At 64.5% G+C, this 19,092-nt stretch overlaps 1 protein-coding gene across 8 annotated transcripts in view; it reads left to right on the forward strand.

The window, feature by feature from the left end:
- Positions 1–19,092, forward strand: part of PRDM16 (PR/SET domain 16) — a 292,797-nt gene that overhangs the window by 78,461 nt on the left and 195,244 nt on the right. For all 8 annotated transcript variants that reach the window (XM_082687643.1, XM_082687642.1, XM_082687638.1 and 5 more), the window contains exon 2: positions 16,950–17,299. In XM_082687643.1, coding sequence (XP_082543769.1) covers positions 16,950–17,299 — 350 coding nt within the window. The remainder of the gene's footprint in view (positions 1–16,949; positions 17,300–19,092) is intronic.

The raw sequence follows: 19,092 nt of genomic DNA on the forward strand, positions 1-19,092 counted from the left end.
CGACGTGGCCTGCCAGCACTGACACAACGTGCTCCCGGAGGCCGGGGCTTCCGCAGCAGGGGTGCTCTCTCTCTCTGTGCCGGAGGCCAGTGGTCTGAGGTCAGCGTGGCCGTGGGCGGGTTGCTTCCTGTGGAGGCCAGGGCAGCGCCACCCCAGACCCGGCCCACAGCCCCTGCAGGTCTGCTGGCACGCCGCCTCGTCCGCACGCCGCCTCCACCTGTGTGCGTCTGTGCCCGGGTCTCCCCCATCACGAGGACGCGGGTCACGTGGAATCGAGACCCACCTTAAAGACCTCATATCACCTGGTCACCTCCACAATGGCCTATTTCCAAGTAAGGCCACATTCTGGGGTCCGGGGGCCCAACACGGGAATTTGAGGAAATGCAGTTCAACCCACAACAACGAATATTTGCTCATTTCATCCCACAGGACACCGTCTTTCCAAGGGGCCTCTGGGAGGGCTTCTGGCTGCCCTGTCCTGGCTCTGGCTAACCCAGGGTGCAGGGACAGGCTCCCTCTCTGTCTGGCAGGCCTGGGCATGCCCTCAAAACAGTCGTGGGACGCAGGTCATCTGTGCTTGTGATGCTGGTCCTCCCACCCCGAGACCCGTGTCTGCCGCTGACCCCAGGGGCCTCTGCCCCGTGAGTTCCTTGCCGCTCAGACGGTCGGCACCCAGCTTGAGGGGACCGTGTGGCGTGCACAGGAGATCACGCTCTTCCCGTGGTTTTCTAAGGTTTGAGAAGTGATTTGCAATAATTTTAGGTTGTCCCGGGTTGGCAGACGGTGTGATAGGCAATTTGAGAAGACAAAGTTCTTGAACGGAAGCGTTTTGCTTCCTTGTTTCTAATTTCTAGAAACATGATCAGTGTCGGCGGCGAGCTCGGACGACAGCCTCCGCAGCCGTTTGCTCACACGCAGCCGGCCCGGGGCCTTGTGCGGAGGCCCCCGTGCCCCCCGCAAGCCGCCGCGTGGTCCCGTCAGCAATCTGCTGACTGGACGGGAAACTTGGCCGTGTCCCGGGCTGTGCATGTCTGGGAGGGCCGGGGCAGAAGCGTGAGGAATTAGTACCTAAGTGCCCACGGCAGCCGGTGGCCTCAGGGGACGTGGGTGATCGAGGTCACCTGCTCCAGAATGAGATCTCAGCGGGGTCGCGGGTGCCGACAGGCCTTGCCGCACTGATGGGACGAGACACTGGGGAGGGGGCAGCAGGGTGGGGCTGTTTGGGGCCCCCGGGAAACAGGCTGTGTGGGGAGGGGCTGCCCCTGATGAACGCCTGGTCCGCCGCCGTGTCGGGAGCCCGGTGCACCCCGTCCCCCACCCCCTAGTGCTTTGGAGCCCTTGCCCGGGCCTCAGCCATTCAGGGCAGGGCTCCTGCCTCCCGGAACCTTCCCCCACCCCCAGTTCAGGTGTCTTTGATCGCTGGGTTGGCCCTTGCGTCTGGGATATCATGGGGAGGGCTCATGCCTCTGTGCCTGGTGGCCGGCGCGGGAGGAATCGCTCAGACGGGCTCCAGGCCTGCGCAGCTGACGGCAGGGGCTCCGGGGCTGTCCTAGCTGGACTCGCCCCGAGGGGACTGCTGTCACAGGTCACAGTCTCCCAGTGGGAGCGCCCACCTGGGTTCAGGGATGGGGGTGTCCCTAGGCTCAGGGATGGGGGCCCACCTGGACCCAGGAGTAGGGGTTCACCGGAGCTCAGGGGCGGGGATACAGCCTCCTTCCCCCCGGCTGCACCGTCCACATTACTGAATGCTTAGCAACACGCAAGTCGAGAAGGGCCTCAGAGAGGGGCTTTTGTGGGCATGGCGGGGGGTGTCGGGACGGCAGGGCAGAGCCCCGTAGCCCCTGGCCCTTCCTGCGTCTGGTCTGAGGGCTACAGTAGAACCTCACCTTGCTTTCCGTTTGGCTGAAATTCATTAACTGCCGGAAATCATGGATTTCCAAGCCTCGCTTTCCCATAGCCTTCCATTTAAGCAGAGAAAATCAAATTGATGCAAGTAAGTAACGAGAAACAGCTCCCAGAGCACTCCACTCGGAAGCCGGGCGGCCGGCTCTCCCACCGTGGCCCGTGGCCGACACCGTGCAAAGCCACGCCGGCTGCCACGGTGTCTGACTGCGGTGCGCGCACGCCCGCCTTGTGCAGGAACACCCTGGACGCCTCTGAAAAGGAGGCTGCGCTCCCCCAGGCCCTGGCAGGCCCGGTGGGTTGCCAGGCACCTGACTTCCCTCGTAAGCTTCTCGTGACTCGGAGCTCTTGGTCAATGGGGGACTTTGTGGGGTACAGCCCTCCGACAGCGTTTCACGGACGGCCACGGCCTCCCGAAGTGAGGAAGTGCCTTGGGAGTGAAGCCCCTTGTGCGTGGCGAGGACCTAGTGGCTCTGCTCATACCGGACCCTGAGCAGAACCTCCTGGCGGTCGGCCGGAGGGGGTGCCCGTGAGGGGCCGTGTGCTCGGCCTCTGTGTGAGAGCTCGGGTCTCAGCTGTGACGTGGGACGGTTACCAGGCCACACACTTTGGGTGCTAACTATGAACCCAGGGTGCTTAGAAGCCCACGTCTGTGTTAGCTCCCCGCAGCCCTACAAAGCAGGTGCCCTTGTCCCCCTGCTGTGGGGAGGTGGCCAGGAGGCCCAGAGACCTCAGGTGCTTGCCTGGAACCACAGAGCCGGACATCGTCCAACCAGGTTGAAAGCTGTCCTGCAAACCACCGCTCAGTCCTGCCCCTCTCCCGCCTCCGCCATCGGAACCTAGAGACTCGGCGCGAGCAGCCGGCAGCCAGCGAGGGCCTGTCAGCGCGGCGGTACCAGCGCGGTGGTGCTCATGGGCGTCATGGGAGAAAGGCAGGAAGAGGTGAAGCCGTCTCTTGAGAGCCTGGTGAGGCTCTGTCCTTGGGCCGTCTTCCGCGCGAGAAGCTGCGATGCGAGAGGGATTTCTAAAACTGACCCCATCCGACGCCAGCCCGCCGACGGGGAGTCGGTAGAACACGAGTTCTCCCGGGTCTCTGGGTGCCAAGTGCCGGGGCCGCGGGTCCGGGCCGGAGGCCTGTGTGAGGAAGCAGGGCTCGGGACAGGCCCCGGCTGCAGGCAGGAGGAGGTGGGCTCCCTGCACGTCACCAGGGACATGTGAATGCTCACGGCCCGCCGGAAGGACAGGCTCCCCACTGTGATGGAGGCAGGGAGGGGGACCTGCCTCTGCCCTCCCCCCGCACCCCTGCCCACCCGCCACGGGCCACAGCACCAGCCTCACAAGTGGCCATTTCCAGTCCTCCCCGGCCGCGGAGCAGGAACAGGTGTGCGGACCGGGGAGACTTATAAATTAGTTGCTGACGAGGAAGCAAGGAGATGTGCTGAGGCCTAGACGACCAGACGCGGGGCGAGCCGAGCAGGCGTGGAGCCCCCGCCCCACACGTCCCGGCTGCGGTTAGACCGGCTGAGATGCAGATCCCAAGGCTGGGTTAATGGGATGAAATTGGTTGAAAATGTAGAGACAATTAATTGGATTAATATGCTGACGTGCTGACGGTGGTGTCCAGGCACGGTGGGGACCCCGGGGGGCACCTGCCGCTGGCCCTGCCCCTCTGTGGACGTCCCGTCACTGGTCCCCACAAGGACCTGGTGGGGGCCCCTTGGCTCCTCTCCATGGAGAAGCTGCGCCGCGAAGCCCTCCTGGGGACGGAGCCCCCGGGTTCCAGGACCAGCGATGAGACAGCCTGCGGGACCGTGAGGGGGCTGCCCGGGGCTCCCCGGCCTAAACCCATGAGCTGTTCCGGAGACACGGAGACCCCGATGGCCGGCAGCGCCCAGGCCCCCACAGTGGGTGCGACCACCGCGTCCTCGGGCGTCCCCATGCTACGCGGCGGGCCCGTCTCCGGCTCCGTGTGTGGGTTTTCCACTCGCCCTCTCAACAAAACCCACAGATCTGGGACCTCGGGCGTCCCCATGCTACGCGGCGGGCCCGTCTCCGGCTCCGTGTGTGGGTTTTCCACTCGCCCTCTCAACAAAACCCACAGATCTGGGACCTCGGGAGAAGCGGGGCTTCGTGACTTCAGACTCTCACATCTGCCCACTCAGGCCTTGCGTTCCGTGTATGTGCGGCTAGAAAACACTCCCGCGAAGCCGGTCAGGAAGCAAGCGCCCCGTTTACTTCACCGGAGCTGATGCACCAGCGGCTCTCTAGGGGATGTCGGGCCCGGGAGACGTTTCCAGGGGGCTCAGAGCCCAGAGTAGGGGCCTGTAGACCGGATTCCAGGCAGGCCGGGGCCTGTCTGTGCCTCAGTTTCCTGATCCGTGCTGCAGGGGTGACATTGGGCCTTGCTCCTGGGGTCATTGGTAAGGTCGTTGGCGGCTCCTTCCTGGCCGGCCCGTGGATGCTGGTCACCACCTGGGCCGGAGGAGGGACAACGAACCAGACAAGCGGAAAGCGAGCCTCAGGGCGCACTGTGCCCACCGTGCCCAGCCCCGGCAGCCCCTGTGCAACTGCGCCAGCTCTTGGCGCCCTCTGGCTGGCTTCAGGTCTTGGGGGGAAGGAAGGGCAGGGACCGGCGTCGGCTCCAGCCGCCGGCGCCTCTCGGAGCAGCGGCCTCTCCTCTGGCTCCCGGTCCCAGGCTGGCCGCGCTCGGGTCAGCAGCGAGCTAACGCCTTTGTCAGGGTGATTAATAGTCTGGGGGCTGTCGTTAATTCACTGCCTAATGACTGCGGCCCGCGCGCTCCGAGTAATCGGGTGATGTATGTGGGGAGCGCCCACCTCGTGGCAGAGGTGAAAATCATTTCGACAAGTCAAATATTGTCACAGGGAGCAAATGGCTCTCCCTGTTAATAAAAATTAATGAATTTTTTTTCTTTCTTTCTTTCTTTTTTTTCCTCGCCACTGGACTGCCAAATGAAGCTGCAGAGCGGGTGAGCCGGGCTGGCGCGGCGGAACACGGCACTTTATTTGACGGTTAAAGCTAGAAACGTCTTTATTAGGGCAAAATGCAGCCCGAGGGCCAGGCTGGGTGTCGGCCACCAGTGGTCGACACTGGGGGCTGCTCTGGGGCCGGGGCTGGTGAGAGGCTCCCCCGCGTCCGCGGGGGTGAGGCCGCCCCTGTATTTCTGGCGTGGAGTGTGGGGTGCCCTGGCCCCGTGACAGCTGAGGCTCCAGAAGGCAGCCCTGCCCCGTGAGGCAGCAGGTGGCTCTGTCTTCCCAAACTGGGGGACCTGCCTCTGAGGGTCCCAGGCTGTGCCTCCCTCACCCCAGCTTTTGCTGGTGACCAGGGCGGCCCAGGGAGCCGAGGGACCCTCAAGGGAGGGGAAGGAGCCGGGCAGACCCACGCCTGCCGCTGGCAGTATGACGCCACTGACCACCCGTCTTGAGGACTGGGGCTGAGGGGCCGGGGCGGAGCCCCTGCTGCCGCGTGCAGACAGCACTTGTCATTCCAAGCAGCCATGGCTGGGGTATGGACCCGCGCTGCTGGCCTGGAGGCCCGGCAGGATGGCGCTCGGCCTCCCAAAGCTGTGGCTGTCGGTGCCCGCAAGCAGGCCCACCAGCGCCCGTGCCTCTGCGGCCTCCCGGGTGCAGGGCAGACGCCTGGAGCGTTTTCTTCCTCTTGTGATTTTTCTTCCTGGGCAGCATTTGTTGACTTGTGGCGTGACTCGCTTTGGCCTGTGACTGGCAGCTACAGGCCCAGTTGGTAGGACCTGGAGAGACAAATGCGTCTATAAATAGTTCGGTGGTGGTTGCCGGGCTGTTTGCTCGGCGTTAACCCGTTCCTCCTCCTCAGCGGTGCCCGCGCAGGGAGGGAGAGCAGAGCAGAGACCAGAAGGGGCAGGACTTGTGCTCTGCCTGCAGCGTGTCCGTGGGCATCCCCTGCAGAGGCGGCTCCCGGGCCCGGCCCTCAGAAGCCCCCACGGGGAGCTCAGCTGCGCACCCCCAAACCCTCCACACGGGGCTGCCTGCCGCCAGCAGGTGTAGCCGTCCCCGGCTTGGCCTGTCCCCTCGGCACCCTGCTACGGCTCGTGGGCCTGCAAGATCCCAAGTGTTTGGGAGCATTAGGAGCCCCGGGCTGACCTGGGTTTGGGTTCCTCTGCTTCCTCCGTCTGGGGGTCCAGGACTCCGCAGTGCCCTCAGTCTGGGCCTCGCCTCAGCTGAGCCTCGGGGTCCTGCCTCCAGCCCGGCCACCCAGAGCCCAGTCCAGCAGGGTGCTCGCTGAGGAGAGAGCCGCGGGGTGACGTGCGTCCTGCCAGTGGCTGGTGCTGCCTTGTTTGCTGCGTAGCCACGTTGTTGTCTGGGAACCCCGACAGGGTGGGTGCACCCCTGTTGCTCAGAGAGGGACCAAGTCCAGACGGCCTCCGTGGGCACACAGACGGGCCTGCCATGTGTCTGGGGCTGGAGAACCAGCGGGGCCGAGGAGGGAGAGTGCGCCGGCCCCGGGCTGGGGGGCTGTCGGTGGGACCACGGTCCCTTTGGTGGAAGAGGCCGTGGGTGTTTTGCTGGTGCCGAACGTGGCCTGCGGTCTCAGAGGCTGGAGCACCCACATTCGCAGCAGTGCTACCCCCGGGAGCTGATGGGGCGCAGCCCAGGTGTCCGGCAGCACACGGCACGAGGTCCACACGTGGTCCGTCCTCAGCCTCCTGAAGGGGGGGACGCTGGCGCCTGCTCCAGTGCAGGGACCCAACAACGTTCAGTGAAACACGCCAGAAACAGAGGGAAAACCCTACAGGACTCTTCTTACTGGAGGGCCCTACAGAAGTCACATTCGGGGACAGAAAGGAGAAAGTGGACGGCTGGGTGGGGGGCAGTGAGTGTTTTGCGGGGACAGAGTCTCGGCTGGGTTGGGAAGATGGAAAAATTCTAGGAACAGACAGGAGAGATGGTTGCATGATGACGTGGACGTATTGGCGCCCCTGAACTGTGCACTTAAAATGGTTCCGATGTTCTGCGTCTTTTACCACGATTTTTAGAAAGCGCGCTCTGCCGCGGCCAGAGGTCGGGTGACCCAGGGAGCCCGCATCTGGGGTCAGCCTCCCTTGGTATCTGAGGGGGTCTTTGGGCCGCGGTCCCCCCAGGGGCATAAGCAGTGCGGACGTGAGGGTTTGGGGAACAGCCTTGCTCGGCCGCCGGCTCACACGGTGCTTAGCGCGGGGGGCCGGGCAGAGCTGGCTGTGATTTAGAAGAAAAACAGACAGATTTGAGCAATCCGTGGGCTACCTCGCTGCCCCCAGGGCTCGGGGAAGTGGTGTATTAACCAAAGAATAAAGGAGAGGAAGAAAAAAGGCCAAATCACATCTCTCTGAAACAAAGAGGCTTCGTACCAGCAACGAGCCTTGATAGAAATTACAGTCGCGTTGCAAGCCATTCAGCGGCTGCCCGGGGCGACCGAGGCAGGGAGGAAATAGGGGTGGGGGCCCGAACCGGGAGCAGCGCGGTCCCCGGAGCATTGCACGGATTCATAATCGTCTTAGGAAAACGCACTCGCCTCCAGCCGGGGCCAGGTGGTCTGGGCTGCGGGCGGAGCCCCCCGTGGCCCGGTGTTTGGGGCTTGGGGGCCAGGGAGGGGCGTGGTGGGAGGTGGGCTCCCAGTGTTCCGAAGGGCGGATGGGCCCTGGGTGCACAGGCCTGGTGACCAGGGCCCGGGAGGTGGCAGGTGGGGCGGTGGGCGATGCGGATGCAGGGCACGTCTGTTCATGTGCGTCCGCCTGTTCACGCGTGTCCGTCTGTTCACCTGTGTGGTGGGGTGGCGAGGCAGGAGGACCCCTTTTGCACCCCTTCTGGATCCACGAGGCCCTCTGGAAGCCACAGGCCAGCCCCTGGGGAAGAGGGTCTGAGCTGGGCCGCAGCCCGGAGACCTGCTTGCGGGATGTCCTGGGCTGTGGCTCAAGCCCCGCCCCTGGGAAAGGGGCTCCACGGGGCCCTGTGTCCCCCGGAGCGTCCATGTCTTCACCTGCGGCACGGGCAGGCCTTTTCACAGAGCGGCGGCAGAGGGAGGGCGCAGGGGACCTGAGAGGGAGGACGGTGGCCCCCAGGCCACTCTCCGGGACAGTTGTGAAAAGTACCATACGGCCGCCTCCCCCCCGTGTCACCGTGTCTCTTCTTTAAGGACACCAGTCACATTGGATGAGAGCCCCTGATGTCACAGACCCCATCTCCAGAGGAGGCCCCTTTCACGGGCCCGGGTCAGGACCAAACATATCTTCGGGGAGGCCCATGTCAAGCCACACAGTCAGGAGCTGCCCCAGCCTTGTGACATCCTGGGTGGCCGTCCTGGGTGAGATGTGAGAGGCAGTGGGGACTGCTCCAGCCAGAGTCAGCCGGCCTGGGCTGGCCATCGTGGGCGCTGGACCAGCCGCTGGGCGGTTCCCACCTCAGTGCTAAGAGGGGGCAGCCCCGTGGGCCTTCCCCGGCTCGCTCAGTGTTTGAGATGGAAGCGGAGCCTGGGAGAAGGGAGTCCGGTCAGGAGGTCTCCATGCCTCTGGATGGGGAGACGGGGGAGGAAGCCCCAGCTTCGTGAGGAGGTTCCCGGGCAGCGGTAAGCCTGGCGCCGTCCCGGCTTTCGGGGGCGCCTGGTGACGAGGCGTCCTGCAGCTGGGCTCACCGCCCTCCGCTCCCTGTGGGTGAGGTCCCGGGTGTGGGTTTGAGAAAATAAATGACAATTGATGATTATTAATATTTAGCGTGTTTGCAGAAACGTGTTTTCTCCCTGCTATTAATCTGCCGCGGCAACAGCCGGCGCGCTCCTGCTCGGGCTCGGCCGTGCGGGGAGCGGAATGCCAATGAGCTGCGGGCCCGAAGCGGTGGCGGCCGGAGGCCCAGACGGGAGGCGGCCCAGGGCAGAGGTGGCGGGAGGCAGGAGGCTTCCTGGAGGCGGCTTTGCTGTCCTCCTAACGCCGCGGCCAGAGCTGCAGGGACACCCCGCAATGCTGGCCAGACAGGCCTCCGGGTCCCACTCCCCTTCTGGAAGTGGGTGTGCCGGCCCATGCCCTTCCGCGGAGGAGGGGCATCTCCCCAGGTGGCTGCCCTCCCCAGAGACAAACCTGCCTGCAGGAAGTCACCCCATCATCCCCTTTCGCCTCGAGCTCCCGTGAACCAGCCTGACCCAGGGCGCATCTCTCCCCCACTCCACCTCCCCGAGCAGCGGGCGGGAAGGCGGGCGACCGGACCCGGGGGAGTTTCTGGGGTCTCTGAAGGGCCCGGGGCGTAGTACTCCTCCCCGCTCGGTCGGAGAAGATGAGAACTGAGGCCTCAGCTTAGTCCTCCGGAAAGTCTCGGGGGGGCCGCGCAGCTCGGCGGGAGGGCCAGGCCCAGAGCGCCCCAGAGCCACGGGACGGTCGTCCCGGCCCTGGAATGCCGGACGAGGCAGGCTGCTTCGTGTGGGGCGAGGGCGGCAGCCCTGAAGGACAAGAGAGAACAAGCCCCTTCCCAAGGTGGGGGCTGGGTGGGGCGAACCAGGTACTGGCCCGGGTTACCGGATCGGTCAAGGCGGGGACAGCAGAGCTGGAGTCATGTGAATGGGGTCCGTCCTCGGGGACAGGAGCAGCGGGGATTCCCGCCTTCTCCCTTCCCTGCTAAGCATCGTCCTTGAGACGTCCTTGAGACAAGCATCCACGGTCCATCCGTCCACCCGTCCGTCCACCCACAAACCCACCCACCGTCCACCCATACATGGTCCGTCCAACCATCCACCCGTGCGCCCACCGGCTCACGCCGCCCTCCAGCCGTTCATCCGCGCGTTTCTGGTGTAACTTCCACGGCACACGGGGAAGGTCATCACCGAGTGCCGGGACACTCTCACGGCAGCTGGCACCTTGGGGCCGGGGAGTCTGGTGTCCCGGGGCGGCCCCCACGGGACCCTGGTTGCCAGTGTGGCTGGAGCAAGTTCCCGCTTCCTGAATTTCCCTGTCCTGAGGTACAAAGCAGGCGACGTCCCGATTCCGCCGTCCCTAAGTCGGGGCCGTGCTGGCTACGCACTCCCCGGGCCCCGTCACTGAGCTGCGGCGCGACCCCGAGGGGCAGGCCCCCTTGGAGCCCGCCGCTGCCCTCAGGCCGCAGAGCCCAGAGGACAGCGCTGTGAGGAGCCTACCGGTGGCGGCCGGTGCCTCGGAGCCTCCCCGGACGGGGCTGTGTGGGGACGCGGGGGCTCCGTCAGCGGTCGCTTCTCCCCTGCGTGTCTCCAAGGGCACCGTATCCCTCAGGTTACCAGATGTGCCAGGACCTCCCGAACCCATCTGGCGAGTTTGCGGGCTTGTGGAAGCAGGTCAGGGGTGAGTGGTCAGGGCCACGTGGACCGACGCTGGTCCGGATTTCCAGAAACTTTCTGGAGGTTTTAAGGAGCTGTGACCCCCCCTTTGCCCACGCGTGCCCTCTCGTGACAGGCCTTCTGGGCTCGGCCCCCCTCGCCCGAGCCGTAGGCGCCCTCGCCCCCTCACTCCAGGCCTGTCCTTGCCCCCCACAAGGGCTTCTTCAGATCAGGCCCGAGGGCTCCGGCCGGTTTCAGTTCCTGCAGTTCAGTGTTGATCTGGTTCGTGTCAGTCACGGGTCCGCTCAGCCCTGGCCCTGCCGTGTCCTCGTGTCTCGCACCGTCAGACCCAGAGTCGCGCGTGGCTTTGCCGGGAGGCCCGGTCCCTCTGGCCATGAGAGGCCACTGCCCCTCTGAGCGGACAGCCACAAATGTCTGGGTCCAGACTTGCTGGAGCGGCGCTCCCGGCCCAGGGCCCTCGGCTGTACCCCACGGGGCTCGCGAGTGTTCCGGAGTGCCCAGATCCGGTTGGTGCGTCCAGCCAAGAAGGACGTCTGTCCCCACGTGCAGCCCCACGTGTGTTCTGGAGGAGACATCTGGGTGGCCTGGGGCTGCGGGGAGCAGGCCGGGTCCAGGCCACGGCTCACCTCGAGTGTCGTGGTCTCTTGCTGGGGCAGGGGGGCCGTGTTTGTCCCATTGTGTACCTCGGCCTGGGGGCCTGCTTAGGAGCGAGGGGCTGCCCCAGCCAGGCTGAGGGGGGCCCTCCCCTGAGGATGAGCACAGGAGGCTGTCCCGCTGGCTCCGAGGGCCAAGCACGTGACGGGGCCTCTGTGGGGTGACCGGGATACTTCCCTTCGTGGGCTCCGTGGGCTCCGTGGGCTCCGTGGGGCGCCTGCAGAGTGCAGAGTGGGCCCCGGGCAGCAGCCAGGAAGTGGTGGGCCCCGTGTGAGGCTGGGTGGTTCCATCTACCACAGATCTGCCGGGCAGGCGACAGGCTGACCCTGCAGGCCTGGATGGGGTTTGCTGAAGGCCACCCAGGCCGTCAGAGGAGGTCAGCACATGAAGCGCGGTCCTCAGGCGCTCGGCTCCTGGGGGTCTGGGCAACCTCTCCCCTCTCCCTGGGATTTCTCCTCCCCGACTGGGACGGGGGTGCCCACCGGAGAGTCATCATCAAGTCGTGGAGGACACTTTGCTTTTGACCTACAGACCCCCAGGTGATGGGGGGGGTCGCCGAGCAGGCCCACCCTCAGGGCACTGACATCAGGGTCGGGCAGTGGTTCCTTTTACGTCCCCCAAGCTCTGCCCACGCCTCCATCCAGGCCATTGGGTGTGGGTCCACCCTTGGGGGCCTCCAGAGAGGCCATGGGGCACTTCCATTGGAATCTCGGGGTCCAAGGGGTCTGACTGGATGCCTCCCAGGAGTGCTCAGATTGGGGGTGGCTCCGGGAACCGCCTTCAGCCCCCACTCACCACCCAGCTGCCACCCCCCGGGTACCTCCTGAAGTGGGGTCCATACCCCTGACCTGGTCGGGAACGGTGGGTTCACGCGGGTTTGTAAGAATTAACATTTCCAAATCACCATGGCTCCGCCTTCTGATAAGGCCCCGTCTTCTGAGACACACGTGGAACCGCCTCCATCTCTACCCCAGGGAGCAGGGGGACGGACGTCCCGTCGGGCACGGGCTTCCAGGAGGGTCTGCCCCCGAGAGTTTGTTGGGGGCATTAGTGCAAAGGGTGCTGACCACAGGGGAGAAGGGGCAGCTTTCCGGGTCTCACTTGTAGGGCCGGGTGCTGGGCACCTCGTGAGCCTCCCCATCCCAGCCCCGCATGGCACCGCCGTCCGCACCGAGTGTGAGTAATGGGGCTCTCGGGTCCCGGGCGATCACACTACATTTTCTGCCTTCTTCCGGAGCCCAGAGAGTTAAAGGCAAGCGGGAGACCCGGGCCCAGGCTGCTACGCCTTCCATACCACCTCCCTGCTCTTGGGGACCCTCCCGGTGGCTTGGGACACGAGCTGCCACCAGCCTCCACTGTTTGTGCCCTCGTAAGCGGGAGGTTCCTGGTATTTCCCGAGTTTACTGGGGACACCGGTTGTTAGCCTCAGAGGCTGGTTCTGTGATTGTAAAGCCCCCCACCCCGGGGAGACAGAAGAGAGAAATTAAACGTGTTCTTGCGGAAAACGCCGGAGCCAAAGGCTCCGTCACCGCGCACTCAGGCGGGATAAAGAACAGGTGTTTTCTAAGGAGGTGCCCCTTCGTGTAGACTCACCGCACTCGTAAGAACCGACGCAGAGAGGGGCAGGGAGCCCTGTGCCCTGTGGCCCCGGGCACGGCCGCCGATACCCTGACAGGGACACAGGTTGGGGTACTGACACGGCGACCCCCCAGGTGTGGGCCTGTGTATGTAGCTCTACAAACTGGGGAGGCTTGTGCGGCCCACCCCACGGCCACGAGGCAGGGTCGCGGGGGCCCCGGCCCCAGAGATGCCTCCCCACAGCCCCCGCCCATGAGCATCGGTCTCTGCCGGGCCCCGGGGCCCCTCAGTGCGCCGTCCTCCTGTCAGGAGTCCTCCCTCAACTTCCTCCTCCCCGAGCCGCCCTGGGCAGGGCTCTGCAGGGACGCGGGGCTCCATCGGCCGCACGGTTTCTAGGAGCTCAGAGAAGTGGCCAGAAGCCACTGGAGCCCACGTGGATGTGGCTGAGGCGCGGCCGGCAGCCCCCTCCCTCGGTGCGCCTCCCCATGTCCGAGGAGCCAGTGAGCCCGGTGGGATGGGCCTGTAGAGGCTGGGCCGGTGGCTCTCTAGGCAGGAGGAACTGGAGCTTGGAGGCTTGGGACCCCGGGCATAGGGGACAGGCGGCAGTGTGAAAGCACAGCCCGTGGGCTGGGCAGCCCACGTCAGGTCCAGAGGCAAAGAGGGGGCCTTCCGGAGGGCAGCGAACCCAAGGAGAGTGACCCAAGGCCCTGGGGCAGAGCTGGTCCTGGACAGGGGGCAAGCAGGGCTCTCCATTGCCCCTCACCGGGCAGATGGGCAGTGTCCCCATTCCCAAGGTGACAGTGACGTCACAGGCGGGCATCAGGATGCCAAAACGAGGTTCTTTTGGGGCAGCACAGGGCCTGAGCACCACCGCTCTGGTCAAGGGAGGAAGGGCCAAGCGGCCCTGGTTCCTTGGCTCCCAAGCCGTGCACGGAGGCTTTCGCCTCTCAGGGGTGTCCACGCAGAGGCCAGACGTGCTCCCTGACAGAGCCGCCCACCGCACTCCCCCACCAGACCTCGGCCCCGCTGACCCCCGTCCGGCGCAGTGCCTCTGCCAGAGGTTCCCACAGGTTTCAGGACTTCTCCTGGGGACACAGGACAGGAGGGACTGGAGCCAACCACACACAGACCCAGAGGAAGTCCCTCCGTCCCTGCCAGCCCAGGGCAGGGCTCCAGGGTCCTCCTCGTCCCACCCACCCCGTGTAAGAGCAGGAGGAGCCGCGGCTTCCCGGGCCGGTGGTCTTCACACGGCTGATCGCTGCCCACCCAGGTGCTGCTTCTGCCGCCAAGGCAGGGGACAGCCTGGGAGGGACTGGCCGGCTGCGTACGGTCCTGATGGGGCCGTCTCTCTCTCCAGAAACCAACAACCAGCTGCTGCTTTGATGTTTAGATGGGGAGGTGCTTCCGAGCCGGGGTTCTTCACTACCATTCGGACAGGAGGGGGACACAGCTCCCACTGTGGGGCTGGAAGACACCAAGTCGCAAACTCAGGGTTCGGGGTGGGACCAAGGACAGGTTGGGATGGAAGGTAGGCCAGCTCCCGGCTGGTGTGGTCCAGACCCAGGGAGCGGCTGGGTTTCTTCACTTCTCTGACCCGTTTCCCGAGACAGAATGTCCGGCCCGTGATCGGCTCCGGACGGGGTTTCAGCATGACGTTCCCAGGAGCTCAGCGACCTGGTGGGGACCCTGACCTGCAGCAGGTGCCCCGTGGCCACGGCTTGGGACGGCTCCGCGGGCTCACCGGCTTCAGGCTCCCTCCCCTCGCCTCCCTGCTTTTATGATTTTTTTTAGTAAGTCTCCCAAAAGAATTTTTTGGGAAGATGGACTCAGTCATGAACTCTTAGCCTGAAATTACTGCAAAACCCAAACAAAGGACTTCAGCTCTCCGACACGTAAACAGCGCGACTGCACAGCATCTGTTTCCAAAGTCATAAAAGCTCCCGTTTTTGGCTCTGCACCCCGACTTCCGAGAGCGTGCCGGCGGTCCTGCGGGCCTGGGGGAGCTGGTGTCCACTTCCCGTCCACACCCGCCTCGCCAGGGCACAGGGGCTCCCGGCTGGAGCTCAGCGCTTTCGGTTCCACCTCTGCAGTGGCTCGGGGGCCGTGGGAGCCGGGGACGTGTGCGGGTCTGCCGGGAAGGCTCGGGCAGCCCCCAGCAGCTTGGGGCTTTCCCCGGGCCTGGGGCTGTTGGCTGTACCTCATTTTCTCCAGTGCCTGCTGCACACTGATGAGGTCTCCGAGCCCCACCTGTGAAGGAAGAAACCCCCCCAACGGTGGGGGCCGTGAATGGAGACCTGGCTTCTCCGGGAGGCTTCGGGCAATCACTTAACCCCCGTGCCCGCCGGGGGTGGGAGGCCAGCCGTGCGCGGCCTGCCTTTAATCAGCAGGAAACACCACCTTTCTCTCCTATACTGTTTGCTCGGCCAGTAAATTAAACATGCCCTTAAAGCCTTGGTTTTCCTCCAGTAGGTGAGGAGTTTTGGGAAGTAAAATTCAAACGCGGGGGCGGGGGAAGGAGCCCGACGAGCCCTGAGAGGACTACGCAGAGGGGGGGCCGCTCCGCACTTTCTGCACTGGCGGACCCTCATTGTCCTGGGAGGCCAAGGCATCCCCCTGCCAGGTGCACGGGAAGGGGGGCTCCGCGCCGGATTCTGGGTGTGAGCCTCGTGCACTCACTGCTCCCAGGTCAGGAGGCAGCACGTTAACGACCCCCCAGTTGGCCTCCGTGCTCCGCACAGTCGCCGGGGAGGTTCATGGAGGCCCCTTTCAAACCTCACGAGTTGGGTCTTCCTGGCAGAGGGAGCCGTAGCAGCCCTTCGGTTGCTGCATTTTTGAAAGGGACTTGCGAGTCCACGAGAAGGGAACCGTTGGCCTCTTGAAACATAGTCACCGCTTCTGTGAAAGCGGCTGCATTCAACGAGTCTTAGCCCCAGGATTGTTATTTTTTTTTTTTTGTTTGTTTGTTTTTAAGACTTTGGTATCTTTTGAAAGAAAACATTTTACTTCGTAGCGGATCTGTTTGCCGCGGGCGTGAGGACTCTGGGCTCACTTGTCCTGCACTTGAGTGTGCCCGGTCCCAGGGGACTTCTGTTCCGCAGCCGTGCTTGGGGGGTTGGTGAGGGGCTCCAGGCAGGGAGCCTGGGACTCCCAGGGTCTCAGGCCAGCGCACAAGGGACGTGGGCAGAAAGGTCCAGGCCGGTCGGTGCGCACCCTCTGCGGACCTCCCCACATCTGTGGGGGACAATCCACGTTCCTGTGACATTCAAGTTCGGCTTTTGAACAGACCGCTCATCGCGCGGTCACCCGCGTGGGCGAGCAGCACCTCCCTCTCCGTCTGGAACTTTTCCTTCCCCAAAGGAGACCCTGTGCCCGATACTCAGTCGCTCCCAGGGCCCCTGCCTCCCAGGCCCTGGCAGCCACTGCCATGAGGTCCATCTCATGCATGTGCCCTCTCTGGACACTTCCTGTGAACGGAGTGTGCCGCGTGGGCCTCCGTGCTGGGGCCCTTCATGGAACGTCATGTTTTCCAAGTGCTTCCATGCCACAGCGAGGGAAAGGGGGTGTCGGCACTCTGTCCCTTCTGTGGCGAGTAGCCATCGACCGTGTGGACAGACATGTCCGTTTATCTGTTTGCGGATGGACACGGGCTCATCATGCGCTTGGGGCCTCCAGACATACTGCTACAGACCCTCAGCCGTCGGAGCCCTGCTCCCCCTCCCTCGGGCAGAGCTGCTTTCCCAGCGAACCGGCCACTCCTCGCTGTCCCTATTCCTTCCTCGGCCCACAGCTCGCGGTCTCGGTGCCGCAGGCCTGGTGCACGTCCGGGGAGCAGCATCTCAGCACCAACTGTCTCCTGGGACAGACCGCAAAGAGAGGCCCGCACCAGACGTCAGACCCAGGGACCTGCATCCCCATGAGCCCCACATTTGTGACCCCAGCTGACCTCTGCCTTGACTGGCTTTAGGTCATCAGGAGCCCAGGAACCCATCCCCAGGGCCCCTGGTCCCACCAAGACGCCCCGAGCTGTCCAGGTGTTGGAGCAGATTTCATGCGGATCCAAATTCTGAGTCCTCCCAGGAACCCGAGACAGGTCCCCGACCCCTCATGTTCAGGGCCAGACACAAACTGGAATGTTCTGGAAAGACGTGTTCACTAGCAGCTCTAGGTTGGGTGCCCTCTGCAGTGGCCTTCCCCACTGTTCCCAGACGCACCGAGCGTGGGCAGGTCTCGTCCTCCCATTCCTCGGGCAGACGGGGCAGACGGGTCCTCGGGGGGGGGGGGTGCGTGAGGCTCGCAGAGCGGCACAACTCTGTGGGCTTTCTGAACCTGCTTCCCCAGGTCCCTGGAGCACGGAGCAAAGGGAGGTCTCCTGGGTGGGGGGTGGCGGTCGACACCCTCAGTCCCCATCCTGCCCCGTGTCCCAGATGGTCCCTGCGGGTCACGCACGGGGGAGGGCGAGCCGCAGAGCTTGACGCTGCCTTGTCTCCTTCAGGTGACGGCGACATTGTAAATAACATGCATGAGCCCGACCCGGACCTGCTGGCCGGCGAGAGCGCGGAGTACGAGACGGAGGACAGCGTGGTGTCCCCCATCCCCATGGGGCCGCCGTCTCCCTTCCCCACCAGCGAGGACTTCACCCCCAAGGAGGGCTCACCGTACGAAGCCCCCGTCTACATTCCCGAGGACATCCCCATCCCGCCAGACGTGGAGCTCCGCGAGTCCTCCGTCCCAGGGGCCGGCCTGGGGATCTGGGCCAAGAAGAGGATGGAGATTGGGGCGAGGTTTGGCCCTTACGTGGGGGCGCCCCGGGCCACGTGGAAGGAGGCGGACTTTGGATGGGAGGTGAGCATTCCCGTGTGAACGTGATTGATCACGGCCATTTGTCTTGTGGTCCGTCTATTTATAAAGCCGGGCTGAGCAGGGCCGCCCGAGGCAGGAGGCTCGCTCGGAGAGAGCGCTCGAATGTCACATTTCCCAGGCTTATTTGGTCCTGCAGCTTGTATGACGCGGCTCGGCAGACATCGGCGGTCCTCGTGGGCGCCCGGCAGCTCCCATAGGCTCGGTCTGCTCTCCTTCCGGAAATGTGTCTTTAATGAGCTCATGTCTTGAAACACCCGTGCTCCCTGTCTGGGTCTTAGGTGCTCAGACTGTAGTCTGCAGAACCGCGCAGATTAATGGAATGTCCCCGAACCAGAGTCTCTACTCTAGGGAACGCTCCTGCAGATGGGGGGGGCCCTCGTAGAACATGCCCGGTGGCCCCCTGCCCCCCCGGGCCCTGGTCAGCCAGCTCTCTAAGAGGAAGCCCCTTCCCAGAAGCAGGAGAACGAGTCTCCTGCTGCCCAGGCAGGCCTCCTGTGGCTGAGAGCTCCCTGCCAGCCGGGCCTGGGGACGGCTCTGGAGCCCGTGTGCGGTCAGGAGAGGGGCCTATGAGGTGAGGGGTGCCGCCATCCCCGGAAGCATCCCTCGAGGGCTTGGGGGTCTTGCGAGCCATCGTCATGGGACCACAGGCCCCATGAAGTGTTCTCCCCGCCAGCCCGGGCGGCTCTGCCGGCCTTGCACAGCCCGTGCTCCGTGGTGTTTCTGGCAGGTGCCCTGCCCAGGCGGAAAAGGCAGAAACCCCGATTCCTCCTGGGGGTTTCACAGCTTCCAAAAGCACTTGCCGGAGTTCGGCTCTAGGAAAGCACTAGGAAGAGTCCACGGAGGGAAGAGGGCCCGGTGTGGCGGGCGGGTGTGGCCCCGTGGACACCGGCGACAGGAGGCACCCGCCGAAAGTCCAGGGTTTTGAAGGTTTAAATGAGAAGTGGCTTGACCATATGGATGAAGGGACGGGACGACCCCACACCCCAGGGGTGAAGGCCAGTGCATCCCCTGCTATCTGGAGGCGGCACATAGGGGTGTGCCGCTCAAGGTCGGGCTCCCCTTCAGAGCAGACCAGCCAGGGGCCTGGGAGCAGGGTGTGGTAGGTAGCGAGGGAGTTGGAGATCCCATGTCTCTGTGGGCGCGTGGCTCTTTCGCCGCTCCCAGGGTCCACCCCCCAGGGTACAAGGAGACGTTTGCAGACTCGGCCTGCTCTGTCCTCCCCACCTGGCTGCTTGGGAGCCGGGCTTCGGGGTTGGTCGGAGCGGCTCGGAGAGACGTGCCCGGCTTAACTAGCAGGCGGCCTGTGGAGGGCACAGGGCACCTGAACCCCGCAGGGAGTGCTCCGGGTGACCTTGAAGCCACTTTGCCCTTGTCTGCTCTGGTACAAGTTTCTGTTTGCTCTTTTGCTAAAGAAACGGCCCGTATCGCTTCTGCTCGCTCCGTGCGTGGCCTGGTACTGCTGTCGCGAGGGTCTGCCTGTTGACTTCCGCTTCGTCCTCTGCGGGAGGGAGCCTTCTCCTGCTGCCCGGTCCACAGCCGGCTTTGTTCCGTGCTTGTGCCCTGGCAGCCGCCTTTCATGCTGGCACTTAGGACTATTTGCCCACAACCCCACGTCCTCAGTGTTCCTGACACACCCCGAAGCTATCTTGGCTGACCTTGTTTTCCGTGCAAGCTCGGGCGCCGGCGACCTGCCTCTGGGACCCACCTGGGGCTTTGTGGCCTTCCGTCACGCGGGGTCCCAGCAGCCGTGTGGGTTGTCCTGGCGACCTAGGATG

The sequence above is a fragment of the Mustela nivalis genome (assembly GCF_964662115.1).
Source record: "Mustela nivalis genome assembly, chromosome: 10".
NCBI classification, from domain to species: Eukaryota; Metazoa; Chordata; class Mammalia; order Carnivora; family Mustelidae; genus Mustela; species Mustela nivalis.